General features: G+C 40.9%; 1 protein-coding gene across 2 annotated transcripts in view; it reads left to right on the forward strand.

Annotated features, from left to right (window-relative positions):
• Positions 1-249: 249 nt before the first annotated feature.
• Positions 250-26353, forward strand: part of LOC117352546 (protein-lysine 6-oxidase) — a 71944-nt gene continuing 45840 nt past the window's right edge. Inside the window, exons 1-6 of one of the 2 annotated variants that reach the window (XM_033929025.1) lie at positions 250-1343; positions 2851-2959; positions 10471-10608; positions 15880-16036; positions 24091-24186; positions 25789-25908. In XM_033929025.1, coding sequence (XP_033784916.1) covers positions 647-1343; positions 2851-2959; positions 10471-10608; positions 15880-16036; positions 24091-24186; positions 25789-25908 — 1317 coding nt within the window. In that variant the 5' untranslated portion in view covers positions 250-646. Of the gene's footprint in view, positions 1344-2850; positions 2960-10470; positions 10609-15879; positions 16037-24090; positions 24187-25788; positions 25909-26353 lie in introns of those variants that run through there. The other variant, XM_033929024.1, reaches the window with a different exon arrangement.

Below are 26353 nucleotides of genomic sequence, written 5' to 3' on the forward strand. Positions count from 1 at the left end.
TTCTAATATGTAAATATCTGGTGACATAGGACCTCATTGCTGTTAGGCGTGTTTCTGCTGGCTTTGTCCAGTCTCTCTGTTGGAATAACATTTTTAAGTGCATATTTTGGCATTGCCCCATGGCTGGGTTGGTTCTCTGTGTCTGGATCCCAGTGAAATTCCTTTGCGTTCATCCCAGATTTAAGATATGTGTTTTTTCCTTTCCCCTTGAAAAATCTGTGTGTGCTTTTGCAGGGGGGGGGAGGGGGGAAGGTACTGAAAAGGCAGATGTGAGGAACTGTCAGCCTGCACGTTTCCAATCATATTACGTGAGCAAACAGCAGAGGAACAGCCTGCCAAGAAGCTTTGTATAACTTTGTAAATGTGCCAGAAACTTAAAACCTCTCATTCCCTCCTCCTCCTCTCTTCACTCCAGACACCAGCGAGCCAGTGACGAAAAGGAGCGGCTGCTTTTCTGTTCTTTTCTCACAAAAAAGTCTTCTGCAGTAGTGAAATCTGAATTAATGTCCCATTCTTTCTATTTTTCAGCTTCCAGATCTCTCTCTCTTCTTTTTTTTTTTTTGATTTGAAAAACACTTGTGGTGACCCTTCATGATTCTTTCAAACGATTTGCTATAGGTTTTGGCTTGTGATCATTAAAAAGAAGATGGGTTTCTCTTTCTCTGTCATCTTAACACAATTGCAAGTGTGCCTGTACCTGAGCTCTGTATTACAAGTGAACTGCCAGCACCAGCACCAGCACAATCCCCCTCCTCCAGCTGCATGGAGGCAAAGAATTCAGTGGACGAACAACGGGCAAGTCTTCAGCCTGCTGAGCCCAGGCTCGGAGTATCAGCCCCCCCGAAGGAGACAGCAAGCTGCTACGGGCCTCCGGAACCACATCCTCATGCTCAGCAATAACCGAACGAGTAGCTCCTCCTCAGACACCGCATCCCCAGAGAGGTCCCTGCCTTCCAGATCGGAAAGCGCAGCCGCTGGCTCCCCTCCCCAAGCCGGCACCAGCAGGTCGGGAGCAAGATTGTGGTTCCAAGCTGGATACAACTCAGGGAATGCGCGGGCAACACCTGGAGAAGGCCAGAGGAGTCGGGGCGCAGCCGCAGCTGGACAGTCCCGGGCATCTGCTTCAACGAATGCAACAGCTGCATCCCAGGGAGTCAATGGAACTGGAGGAAGCAGCCTTCCTCTGAGTAATCTAAGACCAAGAGAAGATGAAATGGTAGGGGATGATCCCTATAACCCTTACAAATATTCAGATGATAACCCGTATTATAACTACTATGATACCTATGAAAGACCCCGGCCAAGGCAGAGACCCGGCTATGGCACTCGCTACTATCAAAACGGTATGTGAATTGGGGTGGGGGTGGGGTTCATTCAGTATAAGGAAAGATGCCAAATTCCAGGAAACTGTGCAAATATGCATTTAGTCCGGGCTGTTAAGGTGAGCCCACGGCCAGTCAAATTTTTCAGGATATGCAGAAAATGCATATAGATGAAATAAATCGGAATGCACTGTCAACTAACCATATGCTATCTGCATACACTGGAGACAGAATAAATGCAATCTATCTGATGTATATATATATATATATATTGAGGATATTCTGAAAATCTGGCTGGCTTTGAAGTTACTAGGACAGGTTGGGAAACTTTGCACATAGTTCTTATAAGATTTAGATATGGTATTCAGACACATATGACCAAAAGTGTGTTTTTAAAAGTTAATTGGCACTTATTAGCTATGCATAGTAACAATTCTGTGTGATTTACTTTGGAATAAATTAATTTAAGAAACGGCTGCTATTGCAAAAAAATTTTTAAATGGGAATTTAAAGATTTTTAGATTCTTACATTCTGTCCTTCAACTGACCATAGTGAAATGATAACTGATGCAAAATACATAACACTTGGGTGTCTTTTCCATGGACACAGCCACTTAGTCAAACAATAAGGATCAGTGCCTGCTGCCTTTGCAAAAGCTATTAAAAATTACCTCAGAAAGAATATGTAAACACTTGTGTGGGAAAATAGGGAACCAATTACTGAAATGGTAATATAATGCAATATCCATAAGGATATTATTTCATGGCTTTCTCTGTACCCTTTCTCCTTGTTAGCAGTTACTGTTCAGTGTCAGTGCTTTATTATAACTTTTCCAGAAGGGAATTAACCTGGCCCAGCTTTGTCTAACTTTGGGGTCCTTTTATCAAGCTGCGGTAGGGGTTTAACGCACGTAATACCACGTGTTAAACTTCCTGCCGCGCTAGCCGCTAACGCCTGCATTGAGCAGGCGTTAGTTTTTTAACCGGCTGCAGGGGTTAGCACGTGATGAAATGTCCAACGCGCTAACCCCGCTAGAGCGGCTTGATAAAAGGACCCCTTTGTGTTTAGTTAGCTAGCATCAAAAAACAGAAGTCAGTATTCATCTACCTAATTTTGGGAAGACAAACTTTCATGGTTAAAATGTACCCCCTTGTCCCTGTTAACTGATTAAATTTATGTGGGCAACTTATACGTTAGTATGTACAAACTGTATCCAGCTTAGAAAAAAAAAAAAAAAAAGATGGCGGTAGGGGAGTTCCCAGGGCACAGTTTCACTGCTTTTTCTACCCCAATCCTAAACACCCTTCTCATCCCCTGCCCAAGAATTACCTCTTTAACCCAGCTAAAACTATGCATTCTGTAGTAACTGGTGCATAAGTACTTTAAGCCAAATAAAAGAGGGCATTTGTGGGCCTATTTAGCCAAGAAAATGCCTTTGAAAATTACCCTTCAGAATTGCCCTTCTAATTAGAGTAGAAATAAAGGAGCCTATAACACTATACTTCTGGTTTGTTGTTTGCGCTGCAGGCCTCCCAGACTTAGTCCCGGATCCATACTATATTCAAGCTGCCATATATGTTCAGCAAATGTCCATGTATAACCTTCGATGTGCCGCTGAAGAGAACTGCTTAGCAAGGTAAGCATGAAACATTTTTTCTTTAGTATTATTCACAGCTTCAGGGTGTAGGAATGGGGTTATTTTGGTTTGCTTTAACTTCAGAATCAATTAGACACTATTCTGGAGTATCTTATATTGCAGAGACTATGAAGAAATCAGGACAGACATTTTGCTGTTGGCTGAAATGACTCCATTTTGACTTCTGGTGTATTGCTAACCTCTGAACTTCATTCACTAAGATGGATAACTGGATACTACTGTTTATTGAAGGAAGCCTTTCAGCCTTCATGCCAGGGGTGTAGCCATGGGAATTCTTGGGGGCCTAGGCTCCAAAAAATTTATGTGCACCTCTGCTGGTTTGGCTGGCAGGGGTCCTCAAGCTCTGTCAGCAGAAGGCCTTCTCCAATGATGTTTCTTTTTCTGAGACGCTGTACTACCTTCCCTGTTTCATCCACCTCCCCTCTGTGCTCATGCTCAATTTAGTGAAACTGAGCATGAGTGAGAGAGGCCTGTCCTCCGCATGTGCTCAGAACTGAGCACGTACAGGGGACGGGCCTCCCTTGCACATGTTCTGTTTTGCTAAAACGGAGCATATACAGGGTGGGGAGAGGAGAAGCAGAGCAGGTAGCATGTTGGCTCAGAAAAATAGACATCACTGGAGGAGGGCTTCTATTGCTGGGGGGGGGGGAGGAGAGCAGAGAGAAGCAGGGAGGTGGGCCAAAATTTTGTGCCCCCCTCACTTTGCGATCAGGCTCCTCCCGCCAAATCCAAGATCTGGCTAAACCACTGCTTCACACTATTCATTCCTCTCTCTTTCTCCATGTTTCTTTCTTCTTCTTTATCAGATTCAGTGTTTCACACCTGAGCATCTTCTAATGAGGATACTCATTTGCTGATTGCTGTAAGGATCATATAACAGATCTGAGACGAATGTGCAAAACATAGCATATGGGTACAGGAAGCTAGATGAAATCTTTAATTCAGTCTGTTTTCCAGATGTCTGCATATCCTATACTGAACTTAAAAAAAAAGGAACTAGAAAGACATAGCTCTCACCAAATACTAACACCTCAAAGTTTATTGTTGATTAAACAAATGTAAGTTCTAATCATAGACTATAAGAACAAACATGAGGAGGGGGATGCAGAATATAAATCATGCCCCATTCTTTATGTGACATCCATAGTTATATACAACATTATAAACATAACTAGCTACAGAAGACTTTCTAGAGTACCTTCTCAAGCTTAATACAATGTCTTCAGATCTCCTTGCTGGAGACTGAAGGCAGTCTCGGCCGTACAGTGTTAGGTGTGCTGACCCAGTGTCTATCACCGTAGACATAGATCAGTCGGCTAAACATAACCTGGGAAGCACAGCATAATGCTCTTGTATGTGACCTAAAGGGCAGAACTCTTGAATACATTAAAAACTCATTCTGCTGATATATGAGGACTGTCAGCCTAAGACAGGGTTCTTCAATGGAAGGCCCGGGGGCCCTATTGTCAGTTTCAAGCTCAAAACAGAAAGCAGGAAGCAGATGGGGGGAAGAGTTGCATGCTTAAAGGACAACGCATTTCTCAACAAAAGAACTGAATGAATTTGGAAATGACCTGATTCATGAGGATACCCCCAGTGAAATGTCTGAAGGTGGCCTGAAAGAGGAGAATGTTAGTGACACATGCTGGCCAGCAGTGTCATGGCACTGCAAGGGAAGATGTGTGGAGTCTCGCATTCAGTTCATTTAGATTCAAAATTGCCCCCTGCTTGAAAATTAGTGAAGACTACTGGCCTGAGAGGAGTGGAATATGTGATCAGGGCTGGCTTTAGGGGTGTATGACCTGTACCTTTGCTTAGGGTACTGCTGCTTTAGTGACACCTCTGTGGTTTGGACAGAACGGGTGCTACTAGCTGAAATACTTGACTAAGGAGGACAATACTGTGGTTCAGAAAGGACATGATCATCAGTGGTACTCCAGGTCTCCCCTTCTCTTCCACAGAGGTTACAATTTCCTGTCTCTGCACAAGGCATAAGCCAGCCCGGTGTGTGATGTCATCTCCTGCCCATCTGTATGGCCTTATGAGTTTTATGACCATTTGTGTTTATATCAAGCTTTAGAGAAGAAGTAGCTCTATTCCGTGCATTGGAAAGCATAATTTTCTAGTAATTCTTACCTAAAAATTAGTTAAGACTTAATTTTATGTTTTGTGTACAGATGTACCCACTTAGTCTATAATCTTCCAGTACAGTCTTTTTATTCCACTGTTTATCTCATATTTTGCTTTGTACAATTTTTTGTTCCCCTTTTTTCTGCCTCAAAATTGAATTATGCTTAACCACAAAAAATGGCGTTTAGCCATTTTTTGTTAACTACAATGATCTACTACAAATCAAGCTCATACAAAAGCTAAGTGCGAATTTTTGATACCTTTTAAAGTTATTTATTTCACGTAGCACTTTAATACAGCTTCTTGCACATTTGTAGCTTTGCACATAAAAATACCGGCTCAATGAAAGATACCATGTACCTGTACGAGTGATGTCTGGACACTTACGTGTTTTGAACATTACAGGGTTCTGAGAGCGGTATAGAATAGCAAGAATTCTTGTTATTATTAGTCCTCTATTTGTTTGTTTGTTTATCAAAATTGAATTAGCCAGATGAATTAGCCAACACAATGGTCATTAGAAGACATTCCTCATATCCAAGAAAGATCTTAATTGTGTAGGCTCATAATATACATATTGAATATTCTCATATCTAACAGCATTTTCAGGGGAAATATAACTGAACGGTTTATCCCAGGGAAATAACCTCCTAGTGCAAAGCCAAATATTTCTTCAGTCTATGTTGTGTACATTTTGATACAAGTTTATACTATAATGGAGGTTTTTGGTTTTGTTTTTTTTTGGGGGGGAAGCAACTTTCAAAGTATTACATAATAAACCCCCAGATTATGTCAAGGATGGCCAAATTCGGAAAATAATTAGTTAACAGGCTCCAATGATTTAATTATCGGAGCTAACAAGCACTTAATTGGCACTTGAATTGGGCGCTAATCTGTTCTGTAACAAAGAGTGTCTAAATGGGATTTCGTGCAACTCAAGAGGGTTGTGACAAAGAGAGGGCCATGGGTGGGTCAGGAATGCTCCCATAAGATGCACGCTATGTAAAAGAATATTGGGGACCAGTACCCAATTTGCACGCCATAATTTTCACTGGGTTTCATCTGGCATAAATGCCTGAACCCAAAGTTGAGTGCTAAATTTGGTGCTCATCACTATTCTGTTGAGTGTTCGTCCTGGAGTACCCTTTATAGAATAGCAATGAGTGCCGCTTTTATTGGTGCTGAGTTTTGGGCACCTTTTATAGAATTGGACGCAAAATTTTAATATCTGACAGTTTAGATTAATTTCTGACATTAATTTGGTTATCAACAACATCATTTTAATTAATTGTCTAAGGGTTGTTTCTTGGCTCAGTTCACACAAGATTATGTTGAAATATTCTAGCAATTAATAGCACTTGGTTATAGAACAGTATTGTAGAAGCTCTACTATGATAAATCCTCTTTGTGTGAAGCTGATGCGTTGTCTCAAGACCTGTTCATTTTCAAGCCAAATGACTGTAATTAGGAGTCGGGAGATTAAGGTGAATCCATAGATCCATCAAGTTTTCCTATGATTTCCACTTGTTAGGGGTAATTTTATAAAGGATGTTTCACAAATATATGCCAATATAGGCACATTTAGGGGATACTCTATAAAGTGTTCACCAACATATAGACACTAAAGACCATATGTAAATGACCAGAATACTGGCCTACACAAAGATAGCTGTAACTTTTCAGCTACCCTATAAACAACCCTTGTAAGATCCTCAGCGGCACCACTTAGGGCTCAAAGTTTGAGCCCTAAGTGGTGCCGCTGAGGATCTTACAAGGGTTGTTTATAGGGTAGCTGAAAAGTTACATCTCTGTGTATGTTATATGGTCGTACTTCCCATGAAAAGCATGTATAAATTAGTGCATTATTAGACAGAATACTAGCCTATGCATACATACACATTCTTAGTGTTGAAGCAATTATATTGTGGTATGACTTTCAAAGATTGTATTAAACTGTATAAGTGTCCATATGAGGTTGGCAAGGCAAGTTGCAAACTGTCCAGTTTATGATGCCATTGTTTAATCACAAAGAAGGAGAACCTGCTCAGTGTTGGATACAACTCTGGACACCTTGTTGGTCAGACTTGATGGACCGTAAGAGACTTGGCTGAGGGGCTTCGAGGTAAAATTACATTATTCGCCGATGACGCCAAACTATGCAACATAGTAGGCAACCGCTCAACAGATGAAAGCACAGTGTCCGACAAAAGCTCAATGCCCGACAGTATAACGCAGGACCTACTCCTGCTGGAGCATTGGTCAAAGACTTGGCAACTAGGTTTCAATGCCAAACAATGCAAGGTCATGCACCATGGCGGCAAAAATCCATGCAGGACTTACACTCTAAATGGTGAGATCCTAGCAAGGACTGTAGCAGAACGTGACTTGGGGGTGATCATGAAGACATGAAGACTGCCAATCAAGTGGAGAAAGCTTCATCCAGGGCTAGACAAATCATGGGCTGTATCCGTAGAAGTTTCGTCAGCCGTAAGCCCGAGGTTATAATGCCGTTGTACAGATCCATGGTGAGACCCCATCTGGAATACTGTGTACAATTCTGTAGGCCGCATTATCAAAAAGATGTGCGGAGAGTTGAGTCGGTTTAGCGAATGGCCACCAGGATGGTTTCAGGTCTCAATGATCTCCCTTATGAGGAACGACTGGGTAAGTTGCAGCTGTACTCACTCGAGGAACGCAGAGAGAGGGGAGACATGATCGAGACATTCAAATATGTCACAGGCCGTATTGAGGTGGAAGAGGATCTCTTTTTCCTTAAAGGACCCATGGCAACAAGAGGGCATCCGTTGAAAATCAGGGATGGGAAATTTCATGGCAACACCAGAAAATATTTCTTCACCGAAAGGGTGGTTGATCGTTGGAATAATCTTCCACAACAGGTAATTGAGGCCAGCAGCATGCCAGATTTTAAGAAAAGATGGGATTGGCATGTGGGATCTCTTCATGGAGGTAGTTAGGGAGTGGGCCATTAGTGTGGGCAGACTAGATGGGCCGTGGCCCTTTTCTGCCGTCATATTCTATGTTTCTATGTACAGGTCTTTTTCTGTCAGCATTGACTATGTTACTATGCATGTTCCAAAGCAGATGCAAATGTATGCAGGTTCATTTCCTCAGCAATTTCTGCAGGATTAATGCTAATATTTTATAAAGAAAAATAGGTTTCTAGCCATCTTTTTAAATTAGGCCCAATAGGTACCCATTTGACCTCCCTACCTGGGAGACCTGTTATAAAATGCCCCTCCTTATGTTTATTTGTGATACAGTGATGTTCTCAGCTTTGCAGTTACATGTTAACTGAATTTGATTTTCTCCTACATCCTACTTTCATCAAGAGGACATCAAGTCTGAAACCAGGCAGGCAGATTACACTATATAAACATGTTGAGAGCATATAACGTTTAGGAGCTTTTTAACGAGTTGCACTAGGTGCTAATACACATCTAACTCAACTTAAAATGGTGTACTATAGGACCTGCTCGGGTATATTGCCATAATTGCCAAACTAGCGTGCACTAATCTGGGTGCTAAAAAATATTTTTATGTTTTTGGAGAGGGGCATATTAGATGACGGAGAGTGGGTGCTTCTGTGCTAAGCAGTGCATCCACGTTAGCATGCATTAACAGGTAAACACTGAATTATCACATGAGCCCTTACCACCTACAATATGGGTAGTGATTAGTACTCATTCAGTATTTTTTTTATTTTATATGGCTGCACGATAATGGCAATATTAAAAGCATGGTCATTAATATAAGAAATAGAAAATCAACCACTTTTTAAACTTTGGTTTATATTATTTTTTTTTATATAATCAAAAATATTACAAGAATCCATACCTGTTTGAAATAGAGTACACCACAAAATCTCATAATATAACCAGCTGCAGTAAAAATGGCCTTAGTATGCGGGAAAACCCTCTGCAAGAGCACGCTAAGGCTACTTTTTACCACAGATTAGTAAAAAGACCCCTTAGGTCTCCTTTTACAAAGCCACAGTAGTGATTCTCCCATGGCAAATGCACCGAAGCCCATTCAATTCCTATAGGCTTTAGAGCATTTGCCACAGAAGAATTGCTACCGTGGCTTTGTAAAAGGGGCCCTTCTTGATGCAGTATTGAATTATTCTAATGTTAGAGCGGTTCAGGCTTTCAGGGGACTATAAATATCCCAAATATGTTTCTTGAAAGCTGAATAAAATATTGAATAAAAAGCAACAGTTTTTTGGGGTTTGTTGTGGGGTTTTTTTTGCTTTTAATTGAAATATGTAGATTATTAACTACCAGAGCACATAAACAAGGTCAAACAACCCCACATCAAAAACTGGAACAAGAACCAAGTAGGGAATGGGACTGTACATGTCAGCCTTGGAAACAATAAGCTTTATTGATTACTAACTGATCACCTGGCATTGCCCGGATATAAATTCCTCTGAGGAACATTCACTTGAGGATTAAAATCACACAAATTTTCAGTTTTCATTTTCTATTTAGGCTTCACCACACCACATCACAGCTGCACTTCCTTATATACTATTATATGACTGTGTGACATGATTCCCGAAGCTGGCACCTCTCCTCCTCTCTGCCCCCCCCCTGCCTCTTCCCATTCCTCCCCTCCACGTGCAGCCCCCTTCCCTTCCCCTATAACTCTAGTTGAAGTTGCTTGCGGCGTTGCCCGGATATAAATTCCCTTGATTTACATTCACTTGAGGAACATTCACTTAAGAATTAACATCACATAAATTTTCAGTTTTCGGTTTCTGTTTAGGCTTCACCACACCATACCACAGCTGCACTTCCTTATATTCTGTTGACTGTGACATCATTCCCCAAGCTTCATACCATTGGTCAAAGCAATATCTGTCTTTTTCAATGATTCTTTACGTCACCCCCTTTCCACCCCCACAGTATTTTTTCCCAGATAATAATTGATATGTATACCAAGTTTGGTTAAAATCTGTCCATGCGTTTTGGAATTATGCTGGAACATACATACATCAGATTTTATATATATATATATAGATAGATAAACACAGATATAAACTAAATACATGTGTAAATACATAAACTCCACGTCATTTACTTGTATGACCCAACACGGTCCATGTTTCGACCTCCAACAGGAAGCCTGTCTCAGGGGTGAAGGAGTCAATCTCCAAATCCTTGACAGCATGCACAAGCATTAGTACAGCGCTGAGGAAAGTAAATGATTCTGAAAAACAAATCAATGCATAAGCTGCGTGGCTCCTATTTTTTGTCATCTTGTGAAGTTGAAAAAATGATTTCAAGATGTTACTAATTTTTACGCATGATTTTTATAATGTTTTTTTTTTATTTTTACAGTACAGCGTATAGATCAAGTGTCAGGGACTATGATAACCGAATGCTCCTGCGATTCCCCCAGAGAGTGAAGAACCAAGGCACTGCTGACTTTCTTCCAAGCAGACCCCGATATTCATGGGAATGGCACAGTTGTCATCAGTAAGTGAATTCCTGTGTTTTCATTTCATAAAACTGCGGCAAGTGCTAGCATGTGCTTACCATGACCTAAGAGATCTGACTGCGGGACATGCTCAGGCATTCTGCGGTAAGTCTCAAGTCTGCGTGTGCTACCTTTTATTTTATGGTTGAGAAGAGGAGAGGGGAGCATGTGTGCAGCTTTATGGATACGTATGAAAAGAGAGAGGTACTGGGTGGGAGGGATCTTGCATGTTAAGTTTTGTACTAGTTGTAGTACGTTAGATAACTGTGATGAGTCAATGTATTATAACCCTGCTGGAGAGGGTGCAGAGGCGAGCACGAAAATAGTAAAAGACATGGAAAATATGAGCTACAAGGAACGCCTCGGAAAACTGGGATTGTTCACCCTCGAGAAGAGAAGACTGCGAGGGGATATGATAGAGACCTTTAAAATACTAAAAGGTTTTGACAAAATAGAGCAAGAAAAGTTGTTATGCACATTGTTAAATGTGACTCGGACGAGAGGCCATGGACTGAAGTTGAGAGGCAACAGACCCAGGACAAACGCCAGGAAATTCTGTTTCACACAGCGAGTGGTGGACGCTTGGAATGCACTCCCGGAGGAGGTTGTGACGGAGACCACCATTCTTGGCAAGTTGGATGCACACCTTCTTGCAAATCACATCGAGGGATACAGGTAAACAAGGTCTTCCTCAGGGAACACCTAGCTTGGCCTCCACGTGTGCGGGTCACCGGACAAGATGGACCAAGGGTCTGATTCGGTGAAGGCATTTCTTATGTTCTTATGTTATGTTGTCTTAATTATGTATGTTTACATGATTATGTATGTTCTCTTTGTAAACCACTTAGGTTTTAAACGGTGTAGAAATTTTTAAAATAAATAAATAAGATGAAAGAATACAAACTATGACAAATACTGCTCTGCAGAGAGAAGAAATGTCTTACAAATGGTCATGCTCTGTGGCTGGCACCTGGGATATATCCTTGCAATTTGGAAAGGAATGGCTGAATAAATTGGATGAGTTTGTTAGAATTTTCCTGCTGCGGGTCTGGGCACATTGCCCAAGAAGTGGGAGATGTGTCTTTTTTGATACATCCATAATTGGTCCTTATTTCTGCTCTTTGACTAACCTGCTGCCATCAGTCTCAAATTGAAATGCTGCAGGTCTGCTGTCCATAAGTTCTGTTTGTGAAATAGTTTCTGAGTATTTGTAGGGTTTAGTGTTATTTCACAGTTTCTGGCAGTAGAGGAGTTTTGTGTTGCTGTTACCAAGGTGACACCAATTTTATATAATAAGCTGTATAGACTCTAGAATGGATAAAAGCTTCTTCACAATAAGGAAAAACTATGAGGAGCGTTCAATAATTTATCTACCTCAGTAGGAAAGAAAAGAGTTTTCAAAAAATTGTTGTTTTATTTTTCAATATAATCCCCTGGTAGCTGCATACACTTCATCCACTTTTCCTGCAATGATTTAACCCCTTTCAAAAGAATTCTGTTTGACCTTCAAATCAGGACGTCAAAGCTTCCATGACATCTTCAAAACTCAGAACAGAAAATAATCCAAGGGAGCCAGGTCAGGCCTAGGGTGGATGGGTCAGTTGATGAAACCCACATTCTCGGATGGCAGCCTGGGATTGTCATGACATGTGCACCAGCACATTTTCATGAAGAAGCAGCACACCTGCTGTGAGTTTTCCTCCTCTTTCCTCCTTGATTGACTCCCGCAAAGTGATCATTGTGTTGGCATAGTCCTCCCCAGTTATGGTTGTCTTGTGTGGCATGAACTCCAGAAGCAAAAGTCCGTCATCATCCCAGAAGACAGTTGCCATGACTTTGCCTGCAGATTTTTCTGCCTTGAACTTTTTTTGGGGTGGGGGATGACTTGTGCTTCCACTGCATTGACTCCATTTTGGACTCAGGATCTCTGTGATAGACCCAAGTCTCATCACCAGTCACCAAACAACGGAAAAAGTTACTTGGTCTTCATGGAGCATCTCCATGCTCTCCTGACACCACTGGAGCCTTGTAGTCTTCTGACATGGCTTCAGCATTCTTGGAACCCATCTTGCACAAACCTTGGACATATCTAACTTTTCATGATTTTACAAATCGTACCTGCCGAGATGCCCATTTCTTCAGCTATTCATGAAACCTTAATTCATCTGTCTGACAAAATTAAATCCTCAACTTTCTTGCACATTTCTGTGGAGTTGCTTCCACAGCTGTCCAGTTTGAGGGTCATCTTCAATGGACTCTGTACCCCACTTAAACTGCTTGCTCCAAAATTTTACTTTGTAGAATGATTGGGCAGACTCACCATAAACTGCACACATGTGTTCATGGATCTGCTTTGGCTTTTCCCCTTCTTTTAGGAAATTTTTTTATAATTGAACAGTGCTCCAAATCTATCAGTTTCTTGCTTGATTCGCATGAGGACTCTCCTAACATCCTGTCTCTTGAAATGTTAGATTTGCACTGAGCTGCAACTGTGCATGAGTAGCCTTGAGACATTAGTTAAACTGAAAATGTCACAACAAGCATAGATTTGTTTAAACAGACTTGCTACTTTCGTTCATACTCAGGTAGATAAATTATTGAACGCCCCTTGTACATACAACTCATTAGTCCTAGATTTCTCAATGATAAAGATCAAAGCTTCTTTGAAAAAAATTTAATTTAATAACTCTGTCTTATGCACTTAAAATTAAAGTAAATTCTGTTTAAGATTATTTTATATTTTACATTTCCCTTTCATTATTTTAACAACAAAATGTTTTGGAGGGTTTTATTTAAACTGTGAATTTTCATATTCATTATATCACGCACATGATCACTTGTCTGTCAGCTGTGATATAATAGCAGAAAGGTTGAGAATCAGTGATCACTGATGTATTGTTTTACTATGTTCTGGATTTGTTGTTCTTTGTTGCTATTTCAGATTTCCTGAAACAAAACAAGGAAAATTAAACCAGATTTGAAAAGAAAAACAACTTTGAAAAAAAAAAACCAATGAAGTTAGAAGAGCTGATAAATAAAGCCAATGTCTAAGAGACATCAAAACTGAAACAAAACATAATTCATCATTTCAAAGCAATATAGGAACAAAGAATCTCAATATTAACCATCTGTTCCCCAAAATCCTCTTTCCATCATTAGGTAACTGAAATCTCCTTGTCTTGAACAAATTTCTCAAATTGATCTGACGGAAAGAAATCATACAGTAGTTATTATTTTTATAGGCAATCATACAATCATACATTTACACGGAAAACATGAAAGCAAAAAGCCTCTAGTGCTAGCTAGCTTCAACAGCAAAATATCAAGAAAAAATCTGAAATGAGGTAAGTGCTCTGAAGCTCATAGGAATTCTATGAATGTCAGAGCATTTACCACACTGGCTTGTGCTAAAAATCTCTAGCACAGCTTGATTAAAGGGGCCCTTGGTAGCCTCAGATTCAAAAATAGCCACAGGTGTGACATGTGCTATATTGTCTGATGAATCTTCCACAAATGCAGTTAACTTACCCTTACCAGTAGGTACCAAAACATCTAAACTATTCTCAGCTCCAAGTTTCGATGAGGCTTGACCAGGCACATAATAGAAATTAGATAAAGTAATCTGAGCTGAATTAGAAATATTTACAGTCTCAGAAAAATACTTCTTCAACAAAATTTCTGGTAAAACTAAACATGAACAGGGAAAATCCAAAAATGCAAATTGTTCTTCCTTAGCAGATTTTCAAATATCTCCAACTTACAATTTGAGACTATCTTTGATGGCAAAGGTACCCTCAGATTGCAATGATGAGGTTCAATTTTCCAACAGTGTTAGATTGTTGAAAAAGCACTGCCTGCTGGGTAAAAGGGCATAATTCTTGTACAGTCCCATGCAAAAAAGAGTCTGTCCTTTAGACAATGTTCCATCTGTCTTTTAAAGTCACATTCTGTGGAGCAGGGCTAGGAGGAAGAGCAGTAGATTCAAATAGAAACTGAACCACTTTTGGCAGAGAACTAGATGACACAGTCCCACTAACTTTATCCGTGTCTGCTCCCTTCACTGTATAGGGGAATCTTGTAGGGGAATCTGAGTGCTAAAAGAGGATGGGAACAGAGTATGATTAACAGGGCTTAATGACATGCTGCCTAGAGAAGAGGTTAACTCGTGCAGGCCCAAATTTGCATAGGCCCAACAGGATGAACGTTGACACAATAGGAGACTTAAACTTTTCCTTGTGCTCACCCATTAAATCACTAAACAAAACTAAATGCAGTCCTCAAACTCACCACACCATTGTTATGCACAATACAACAGTTCCAGGTCAAAAATTCTAGGCTCCAATGATTCCATGATGAGTCATGGTTCAGCTATTTATTTCCCTGCACTAGAGAGCTTACAATCAAAGGGGTCCTTTTACTAAGGCGCGCTAACCGATTTAACGCACACTAAAGATTAGCACATGCTACATGCCATTATAGTCTATGGGTGCCTTAGCATTTAGCATGTGCTAATCTTTAGCGTTCGCTAAATTGGTTTGCGCGCCTTAGTAAAAGGATCCCAAAGTTTATATATGAGGCAGTGGAGCTAACTAGCAATAGTTATAAGAAGGGGTTAAAACAAAAAATTGCATTTTTCTATGATGAAAAAAAATCTCAATTTTCAGGTTTCTGTTTAAAAATGAGGCTTACCTTCCAATATTGCATAACAAAATAGGTGAGGTAGAGTGTAGGTAGTAGTCATTTCTGTTATGGATTTTGATATAAATTTAAGGTCATATTTTATTTTTGTTAGTTTTTAAACAGTTTTTAAGAGTAACACCACACTTCACTTTTGCATAATGGGCTCCAACTCAGTCCTTGATAATCTGCACCTGGTTCATTTTCCAGGTTAATCAAGATATGAAAATCATCCTGATTCACAGGTAGCTGTGTGCAAATATATGTGAGGTGGCATTTTCAAACCCTCTAGGGAGCATCCAAGCTTTATAACTAAGGGCCTCTTAGACAGCCTTCAAACAAAAATCTCTTCTCCTCTCTTTTCAGCCATAGCTACAACCTTTGCACTTTTTCCCTGTTTGTAGAGATTGGGTAGAGGGTATTTAAAACCTAGGGAATTTATCTGTGTAACTACTTATTTATCAGGGCAAATTCCCTTGAAATTTCTCCTCGCAATGGATTTCATGACAATCAGATAACCCATTACTGTATTAATGCTTTGAAAAAGATGTATTGCTGAGTTCTTAATATAATTACTAACTGTGATCTGACAGACATTACCACAGCATGGATGAATTCAGCCACTATGACTTGCTTGATGCAAGTTCATATAGGAAAGTTGCCGAGGGACACAAAGCAAGCTTTTGTCTGGAAGACAGCTCTTGTGATTACGGATACTACAGGCGATTTGCTTGCACAGCACATACTCAGGTAAGGTGTCTTCATGCAGTGGCGTAGTAAGGAGGATGGGGGGCGGGTAAGGGGCAGACCGCCCTGGGTGCCGACACCTCTCCACACCCCACACCATTCTTGCATCCTCCCCCACTACCTCTTTAAATCTGCGCCAGCACGAGCAACTTCTCCGGCCTGCTGCTCGCGCTGGCCTGGCTCCCCTCTAAAATCACTTCCAGGTCATGGGGCCAGGAAGTGACATCAGAGGGAAAAACAACGCTGGCACAAGCAGCAGGCCGGAGAACCTGCTCACACTAGTGAAGACTTAAAGAAGTACGGGGGGGGGGAAGGGAGGGTGCAAATGTAGTGTTGGGGTATGGAAGGAGCAGGAGTGCAGAGAGGAAGATGCTGGGGGTACTGCTCCGGGCACCTCCTACCCTCGCTAAGCCACTATTTTTATGTTATGTTTTCCAGGCCAGAAGGCGGTCTCTTTCAGTCAGGTTTATAGCTTTGGGTTTCACATATCTCTTTGTGGTATAGATTCTGTGGCTCACTCCTTGAAATGGATTTGTCTTAGTTGTCTTTACCATTGCCTGCTCCAGTTTTCAGAATCTATCCCTCCAGTCGCAACCACCTCCCACAGCATTGCCTCCAGGAACTGTAGCAGTTTCCTGCAGCCAAGAGTGAGAGATGGAGCTTTTCTTAAGCTGATCAAAGGATACTAGCTGCATTACAGCAGCAGTTGCTACTAATAAATCCCCATTCTATTTCCATTCCCAGATGGTTTTACAAAGCACTCACTCTATTAGTGAATCTTGCAAAAGTCTTCACACCCTTTACATGCTTTTTTTCAAAAAATATTCTGCTATTAAAAATATTCTGTATTAAAGTTTGTTTCACTGATTTACAGAACATATTCTATACTTCCAAGGTGAAAAAACAATTACAGAAATATTCAAAAAGTAATTAAGAATAAGAAATCAAAAAGTCTCTACTGCATAAGTCTTCAAACCTTTTTCCAAAAATTGCTTTAAAAAAAATAGTAAATTAATTAGGACCCCCACCTCAACCCCACTATGCAATCATGGTATTGAGTTGATTCAAATAAGCTTGGATGAAAACAAGGATGTCATATGAACTGCAGGATAAAGTTATTCCAATATACAGACTAGGAAATAAGGCACTAGGACTTATGCCCGCTGATACCAGATGTACGTAAATCTTGGCATGCAAGTTACTATCACTACTATTATTTATCATTTTTATAACGCTGAAAGGCATACGCAGCACTGTGCATTTAACATGTAACACACGGTCACTGCTCAGAAAAGCTCGGGCACACATCCTAATTCTTTAACACTGAACATAACTTTTGAGAATGACTATACCATACCCTACCCATGCCCATGCCCCCTCTGGTTGCACACAAGAGAATTTAGGCACGGTTCTTTATAGAATCACAAAACAAAAACCAATTTCCTTTTGGAAAGAAGCATCTGCGTATTTCCATTTCAAATTGGCCATATGTTTTCAGTATTGGACCCCTGATGAAGGCTTATATTTCGGTTGAAACACGGACCGTGTTGGGTCTTCTGTTTCTGTTCGTTGCTACTGTCCACTCTACCACTACATCACTTGCCAGCTGATTTGACACATAGGATTTGCTGCATAGTTCTATACATTGGGCCCCCAAATTCTACAAAGGTCATCCAAATTCTGAGTTGCAATCACATCTAAATTAATGAGCCATAAACACTTAATTCCTTGCTAACAATCAATTATTGGTGTTAAAATTGGCACTAATTTGGAGTTGTGCATGCAATTACCTGTGCATGATTCTATATAGAGAACACAACAAAACCAAGGAAAACTTCAAAACTCCAATGAAAAGGAGAAGCCACAAAACAAAAGGTGGAGTTGATATAAAGGATCAGCCAAGTTTATTGCAGTCGACCTATACAACAATGCTATGTGCTGGTATATTCAACATAATCAGTGAGCAGATGTTTTCATTATTGGAGCCCGATGAAGGCCGAAACACGGACTGTGTAGGTAGGGGGGAAATGATAGAAACATTCAAATACATCACGGGTCGCATTAAAGTGGAGGAAGAAATCTTTTTTCTAAAGCGTCCCACGGCGACAAGAGGGCATCCGCTAAAACTTATGGGGGAAAGATTTTATGGTGACACCAGGAAATACTTCTTCACCAAACGGGTTATTGATCGATGGAATGATCTTCCACGCCAGGTGGTTGAGGCCAGTAGCGTGCTCGACTTCAAGAGTCGATGGGACAAACAGGTGTGGGCACCACAGAGCTATGCCCAAAAGATGGATACCCCAGGGAGGAGGGTTCGTATTGATTAAGTGGGCAGACTTGCGGGAGGGAGGGTTCTGGAGTGGGCAGACTTGTTGGGCCGCTGGCCCTTTTCTGCCGTCATACTCTATGTTTCTGTTTGTCGCTACTGTCTACTCTACTGCTACACCGCTTGCCAACTGATTTGACACATTGGATTTGCTATACCTGCTCATTGATTATGTTGAATATACCTGCACATAACATTGTTGTATAGGTCGCCAGCTAAACTGTGCCCCTTGCTGGTACAAATTTTGGATTGTTTATAGTTGGACCACTGATTTTTAAATTTTAATTTTATTGACTACAATAAACTTGGCTGATCCTTTATATCAACTCCACCTTTTGGTTTTTGTTTTGTGGTTTCTCTTCATTGGAGTTTTGAAGGTTTCCTTGGTTTTGTTGTGTTCTCTATATAGAATCATGCACAGGTAATTGAATGCACAACTCCAAATTAATGCCAATTTTAACACCAATAATTGATTGTTAACAAGGAATTAAGTGTTAATGGCTCATTAATTTAGATGTGATTGCAACTCAGAATTTGGATGACCTTTGTAGAATGCGGGGGCCCAATGTATAGAACTATGCAACATATTTTTATATTCTGTTCCTTTCAAATTGGAGTCTAAGTGGAGTACAATTAAGAAATCAATATATTTCATTGAAAATTACAAATATTTTCATTGTACAATGTATATTAAACCACAAAGTACTTAAAAAGAAATAAGATGTTGTAAATTTAAAAGTCATCATCAACATCTTCTCGCACATCAAGCAGCATTATGGGGTAAAGACCTTGAACAATTGCTTGTGCCTACTACCTATGGAGAATTCAGGAAACGCCTGAAAACACATCTATTCTTGAAATACTTAGGAAACCAACCTATTCAATCTTAGTCCTTAACAACCGAACGCAAGAACCACCTATCGCTAAATCTGTACTTTGTTTATTCATTCAATCTGTAACATTTCTAATCATTGTAAACCGCATAGAACTTCACAGTCCTGCGGTATACAGTCCGCTTCTTACAACCTGACAATAGTGAAGCCGGCTCCTCTCAGGTTGTAAGAAGCGGGGAGAGATTTGGACACTGCATGGATCCCCTGAAGTAGCCTTCCCAGGCAAAACAGAAAGTCTTTTCTGTCGGGACTAGGAGTTAAAAGCCTTTTTTGAAGTTCTACGCCTTCAGATGAGTGTATTTTCTCTGTTATTGTGATTCTATGCTCTACGCCTCCACAACCGCTTACATAAGTGAAATTGAGCTGTAGCCCTCACTAATAATTTAGTTAAGTTTGGGATTCTGGTCACTCCTTTTTGGACACGAATAATGCATTGAACTTTGTGCACACTGCTTTCACTAAAAAATTGTTTGAAGAAAAATGGATTCAGTATGAATGGAAATTATTTATTTATTTATTTACATGTAAACGGAGTTTTTTTTTATAAACCTGTGATGATGTGCATAGGTTTGGGCACTTGTGTAGTCCCAGCCTTCCACAATTGAGGTTTATTTTTCTCCGTTGTATTATGATTTTTCATACAGTTTGTGTTGTGCCAGCAATTCATATTTATGTGGCTTGAATGATTCCCTGCTACTAACCATTATCTACAATACGTTTTTGACAAATATTTATTAATACTTGAGAGGGTCCAGAGGAGAGCAACACGAATGATTAAGGACATGGAAAACCTTTCATACACTGAAAGATTGGAGAGACTGGGGCTCTTCACCCTGGAAAAGCGGAGACTCAGAGGAGACATGATAGAGACCTACAAGATCATGAAGGGCATAGAGAGAGTAGAGAGGGACAGATTCTTCAAACTTTCAAAACATAAAAGAACAAGAGGGCATTCGGAAAAGTTGGAAGGGGACAGATTCAAAATGAATGCTAGGAAGTTTTTCTTTACCCAGCGTGTGGTGGACACCTGGAATGCGCTTCCAGAGGGCATAATAGGACAGAGTACGGTACTGGAGTTCAAGAAAGGATTGGACAATTTCCTGCTGGAAAAAGGGATAGAGGGGTATAGATAGAGGGCTACTGCACAGGTCCTGGACCTGTTGGGGCCGCCGCGTGAGCGGACTGCTGGGCACGATGGACCTCAGATCTGACCCAGTGGAGGCATTGCTTATGTTCTTATGTTCTTATGAATCCTAAACTGCACTGGTAGACAGTTCTAGACTCTTATGGCCGGATTCTATAAATGGCACCATTGTTGGCAGATGCCTAAAAAACAGCCACTGCTAGCTTGTCAATCACACAGCAGTGCCATTTCTAGAATCATGGTTTCATGAAAGGTAGGTGCTGGAAATGTAGGAAAGCAGAAACTAGACAACAAAGGTAGAAAAAAAATTTACATTTCTTTTCTTTTCTTTTTTTGCTTTAGGATAAAGTAGTATATTAGTTGTGTTGATAAACATTTATAAACAAAGCCCTGCCAGCTGAAGATCTCTTTCTCTAGTTTGGCAGCTAGAACTTTGATTTATAAAATGACAATTGTATAGAATATTGTTTCTTTTTATACTTTAATAAAATAATAGAAAAATAGAAACATGATGGTAGATAAAGGCCAACTGGCCCATCTAGTCTGCCCATCCACAGTAATCATTATCTTTTTCTCTCTCTGAGAGATCCCACTTACCTATCCCAGACCCTTTTGAATTCAGACACAGTCTTTGTTTCCACCACCTCTTCTGGGAGACTGTTCCATGCATCTACCACCCTTTCTGTAAAAAAGTGTTTCCTTAGATTACTTCGGAGCCTATCACCTCTCATTGCAGAGTTTCCTTTCAAATGAAAGAGACTCGACTCATGCACATTTACATTACATAGGTATTTAAACGTCTCTATCATATCTCCCCTCTCTTACCTTTCCTCCAAACTATACAGATTGAGATCTTTAAGTCTGTCTCCATAAGCTTTATGATGAAGACCACATATCATTTTAGTAGCCTTCCTCTGGACCAACTCCATCCTTTTAATATATTTTTGAAGGTGTGGCCTCCAGAATTGTACACAATATTCTAAATTAGATCTCACCAAAGTCTTATACAAGGACATCAATACCTCCTTTTTCCTATTGGTCATACCTCTCCCTATGCAACCTAGCATCCTTCTAGCTTTCACCGTCACCTTTTCAACCTGTTTGGCCACCTTAAGATCATCACATACAATCACACCCAAGTCCCACTCTTTCGTGTACATAAGTCCTTCATCCCCTAAACTGTACCGTTCCCTCGGGTTTTTGCAGCCCAAATGCATGACCTTGCATTTCTTAGCATTAAATTTTAGCTGCCAAATTTTAGACCATTCTTCAAGCTTCGCTAGGTCTTTCTTCATGTTATTCACACCATCTGACGTGTCTACTCTATTGCAGATTTTGGTATCACCTGCAAAGAGGCAAATTTTACCTGACAACCCTTCAGCAATGTCATTTATAAAAATGTTAAGAACAGGCCCAAGAACAGTACCTTGAGGCACACCACTGGTAACATCCCTTTCCTCAGAGTGATCTCCATTAATCACTACCCTCTGTTGTCTTCCACTCAACCAGTTCTTGACCTAGTCCGTCACTTTGGGACCCATCCTGAGGGCATTCAGTTTAATTATTAGACATCTGTGTGGAACACTGTCAAAGGCTTTGCTAAAATCTAAATACACCACATCTAGCGCACAACCTCTATCCAATTCTCTAGTCACCCAGTCAATGAAATTGATCAGATTTGTCTGACAAGACCCACCTCTAGTGAATCTATGGTGCATGAAATGACTTACTGGTCTGTAATTCCCTACTTCTTCCTTACTTCCACTTTTGTAGAGAGGGACCACATCTGCCCTTCTCCAGTCAACTGGTATCATTCCCGACTCTAGAGACACGTTGAAAAGGTCAGTCAGTGGAGCTACCAGAACTTCCCTAAGTTCCTTCAGCACCCTCAGATGCACACCATCCAGCCCTATTGTTTTGTCTACCTTTATTTTAGCTAGCTGCTCACGAACACAACCCTCTGAAAATTGATCAGGGTCTATTACTCCTCCATCCCTATTCACATTTGTCTTCTGCAGTCCCGGTCCCGATACTTCAGCCATGAACACAGAACAGAAATATTTGTTAAGCAATTCAGCCTTTTCTTTATCAGCTTCTAAATATTCCTCTCTTTCATCTTTGAGTCTCACAGTGCCACTTTTGCACTTCTTCCTATCACTAATATATCTAAAAGATGTCTTGTCTCTCTGTTTTACCGTGTCAGCTATTTTTTCTTCAATTTGCATCTTTGCTTTCCTGACTACACGACCAGCCTGTCTTAACTTTTCCAGATATTTTTGCCTGTCTTCCTCTTTCTGCGATCTCTTGTAGTTTATGAAAGCTAACCTCATTCCTTACCTTCTCAGCTACTCCTTTTGAGAATCAAAGTTCAGTACCTTCTGAGCTACTACTTTTGAGAACCAAAGTATAGTGTACAACTATTTGAGGCTTGTGCAGATGGGATGCATATGGTTTGAGGGGACGGGGCGTGGACAAGGACTGAGCTCATGGGGACGAGATCTGGACAGGGAGGGATAGGGATGCATTCACGGCGACGGGGACAAATTTTTTCCCTGTGTCATTCTCTAGAACAAGATAAGAAGTTGCATCTTTTTGTATTTTATAAACCAAAACAAGCTAGTTTAAAATCAAACATGTGCCTTTACAGGCAACCTATGCAGATCTACCAATGAAGGAGAAGCCCTATCATATGTATTTAAACTATAAATCAATTTAGATCTTACATTTTGTAACAATCGCAAACTGTGTTATAATTTAATGACAAAGATAATATTTGGACAAATGGATAATTTGTGAACATAAAGAGTTGCAATAATCAAGTTAAGGGAGTATAATTGGTTTGAAAATATTGATAACTAAAAAATGGTCTATTAGAATGAAGTTGCTTTAAATTGAAAAATATTCTTTTTAAAAGGGCATTTAATTGAGGCTCCAGTGTCTACAAAAAAGAATCACAGGGCACTGAATACATGTGGGAAAAGGTTTTATGATCACCAAAGAGGAAATTTATAGCGGCATAAATCAAACACAGCATATCACCCCAATACTACCCCTCCAATAAAGCACAGTGATGGTAACATTATGCTGTAGGATTACTTTGCAGCAGATGGGGCACGATGGCTTGTAGATATCGAGGGGAAAATGATGCAAAAATACATGCAGATCCTGGAGGAAAACCTGTTCCAGCCTGTCTCACTAGACTGGTGAGAATTTTCCCCTCCTCCCCAGCAGAAATACAATCCTTAGCATAAGTAACAAGAGAATGATTCAACAAGAAGAAAGCAAATATGCTTTAGAGTCCACAGAGAATCCTCAGCCAATTTGAAAGAGATGAATGACCAGAAACCGTTCACCCTGCTGTGCAAAGTTGGTAGATATTTATCTGAAATGACTCATGGCTGTTATTGCTGCAAAAAGGAGTTTCCACCACGTAATGAGTCCAGGGGTTGAAGACTGACTTTTTGGTTTCTTATTCTTAATTACACGCATATATAACAAAGAGTTTCCAGTTATGAAGAATACTGCTGATTACTGCCAATTTATTTTCTGCTTTTACATGGATTTTATTCAGTACTATAGATGGAATATATATAAACATGGCATAACACTGTTCAAGTAGCACAAACTATTATTTATTTTAATAAAGAAATTGTGTGCAGAATATTTGACGGGCATCTTACTGTATTGGCAGGGACTGAGCCCTGGGTGTTATGACACTTATAATGCCGATATTGACTGCCAATGGATAGATATAACAGACGTGAAGCCTGGAAACTACATTCTGAAGGTATGGAGCTTCTAAATATTTAAATATGCCAGACTGCACACTGTGGGGTATGAGCACAGAACAGCTTTCTGTACATACAGAAAAGCTCTTATAAATTTTCCTTGAGGTTGTAAATGCACAGAAGTATATCCTAGGACAGGGGTAGGCAATTCCAGTCCTCGAGAGCTGGAGCCAGGCTAGGTTTTCAGTATATCTACAATGAATATGTATGAGATGGATTTGCATGCACTGCCCTCCTTGAGATTGCAAATCTATCTCATGCATATTTATTGTGGATATCCTGAAAACCTGACCTGGCTCCGGCACTCGAGGACCGGAATTGCCTACCCCTGTCCTAGGACAACACAGTGCATACTGTCTGCGATATACATTTAGATCAGTGGTTCCCAAACCTGTCCTGGAGGACCCCAGGCCAGTCGGGTTTTCAAGATAGCCCTAATGAATATGCATGGAGCAGATCTGCATTCCTGGCATCTCCATTTTATGCAATCTCTGTCATGAATATTCATTAGGGCTATCTTGAAAACCCGACTGGCCTGGGGGTCCTCCAGGACAGGTTTGGGAACCACTGATTTAGATGTTCAAAGGTGTGGGTGGGGTGGAGAATAGGTGGCATTAAGATGTGATTCCCACATATGTGTGTATTAGGTGGGCAGAACACAGTAAGCCAGGTACATGTGACAGGAGAGTGCTGACATTTGGGTGGGGGGGGGGGGCAACCATGCTTTTCTGGTTTACCAAGGTGTCACCCTGCTCCAGCACTGCACATTCTACTGATACTACTACTACTAATCATTTATATAATGCTACTAACATACAGAGCGCTGTACATCAAAACACAGAAGAGAAAGCCCTTGCTCCAAAGAGCTTACAATCTAGTTAAGACGGGAAGTCATCAAAGGTGGCAGAATGCAGCAGCAATGGAGCGCAGGCCTGTGGAGAAAATAATCATGGCCACACTGTGGTTAAGGTGGTGGCAGACTCAGGAGATAGGGGAGGTGCCAGTTGCCCCTGGGTGGGGGGGGGGCACCATCCCTGTTTGTGTGCTTTATAAAATACATGCAAGCATGTGTGCCGGTTCTTACTGACATGTATGTGTAGGGTTACAAGACATCCAGGAAAACACGGACATGTCTTCTTTTTAGAAGGACTTTCCAAAACCCCAGCATGTGTCTGGTTTTGGAAAGCCCTGATGAGCTCCAGCCGCACTTGGAGGGCCTCTGAGCATGTGCGGATGATGTCACACACACATGTGCATGTTCCAGACCATTCAGACGTGGCTGGAGCTCATCGGGGAAGAGAGGAGGCTGTGTGGGGTTGGGGCTGGGGGCAGAACAGGGCATGGTCACGTGTCCGGGGTTTTGCAGAAGAAAATATGGTAACCCTATGTATGTGTAAAAATTTACAACTGCGTTGGAGCTGGTACATCTGGGTGGAGTGTGTGTGTTGGACGGGGGGGGTCCTGGTGCAGTATTTTATACAGATGCATGTTCTGCCTTTATAAAGCAAAATCAATATAGGCATCTTTGTTGCCCCGCTTTGCTTTCACATGCTGTGTTAAGCCAGTGAGCCTCTGATCTGAACATCATCTCTCTTCTCCAGGTTAGTGTGAATCCCAGCTACATCGTTCCAGAATCCGATTACTCCAACAACATTGTACGCTGCGATCTTCGTTATACTGGCCACCATGTTTACACCTCCAACTGTGCCATTTCACCGTAAGTGCCTTCTTGTTGTGCCTCGAGGCCATTTGGAGTGTAGCCCATGACTCTTCAAAATTTAGTCCCTGCTGCCTTGAAAGCTCCTGTTTCATTTTTAAGCGAATGGCTCATATCACTGGAGACAGCTGCTGAACAGAAATGCAAAATTTGAAATAGAGCAGACAAAATGAGAAGCATTTCATTTCCCGAGGAAACTAAAAGAGCTAATTTCCGACCATACCAACCTGGACTCCCCCCCCCCCTTTGCTTTTATTCCAAGACTTGTTTTCTATCAAATCTGATTTTGATTGTTGATGGGAAGAAAAAGTGCTACACTTTAGGTTTATTTATCAGAAAGGCCACCCCTAAAACGCAGCCAAACTGTGGTTCATAGACAACCCCGCGAAAGACATAGGCGCGCGCCGACAACTAAGCGCAAGACGGAGGTGCGCGCCGAAGAAAATTAC

This window comes from Geotrypetes seraphini, chromosome 1 (genome assembly GCF_902459505.1).
Source record: "Geotrypetes seraphini chromosome 1, aGeoSer1.1, whole genome shotgun sequence".
NCBI classification, from domain to species: Eukaryota; Metazoa; Chordata; class Amphibia; order Gymnophiona; family Dermophiidae; genus Geotrypetes; species Geotrypetes seraphini.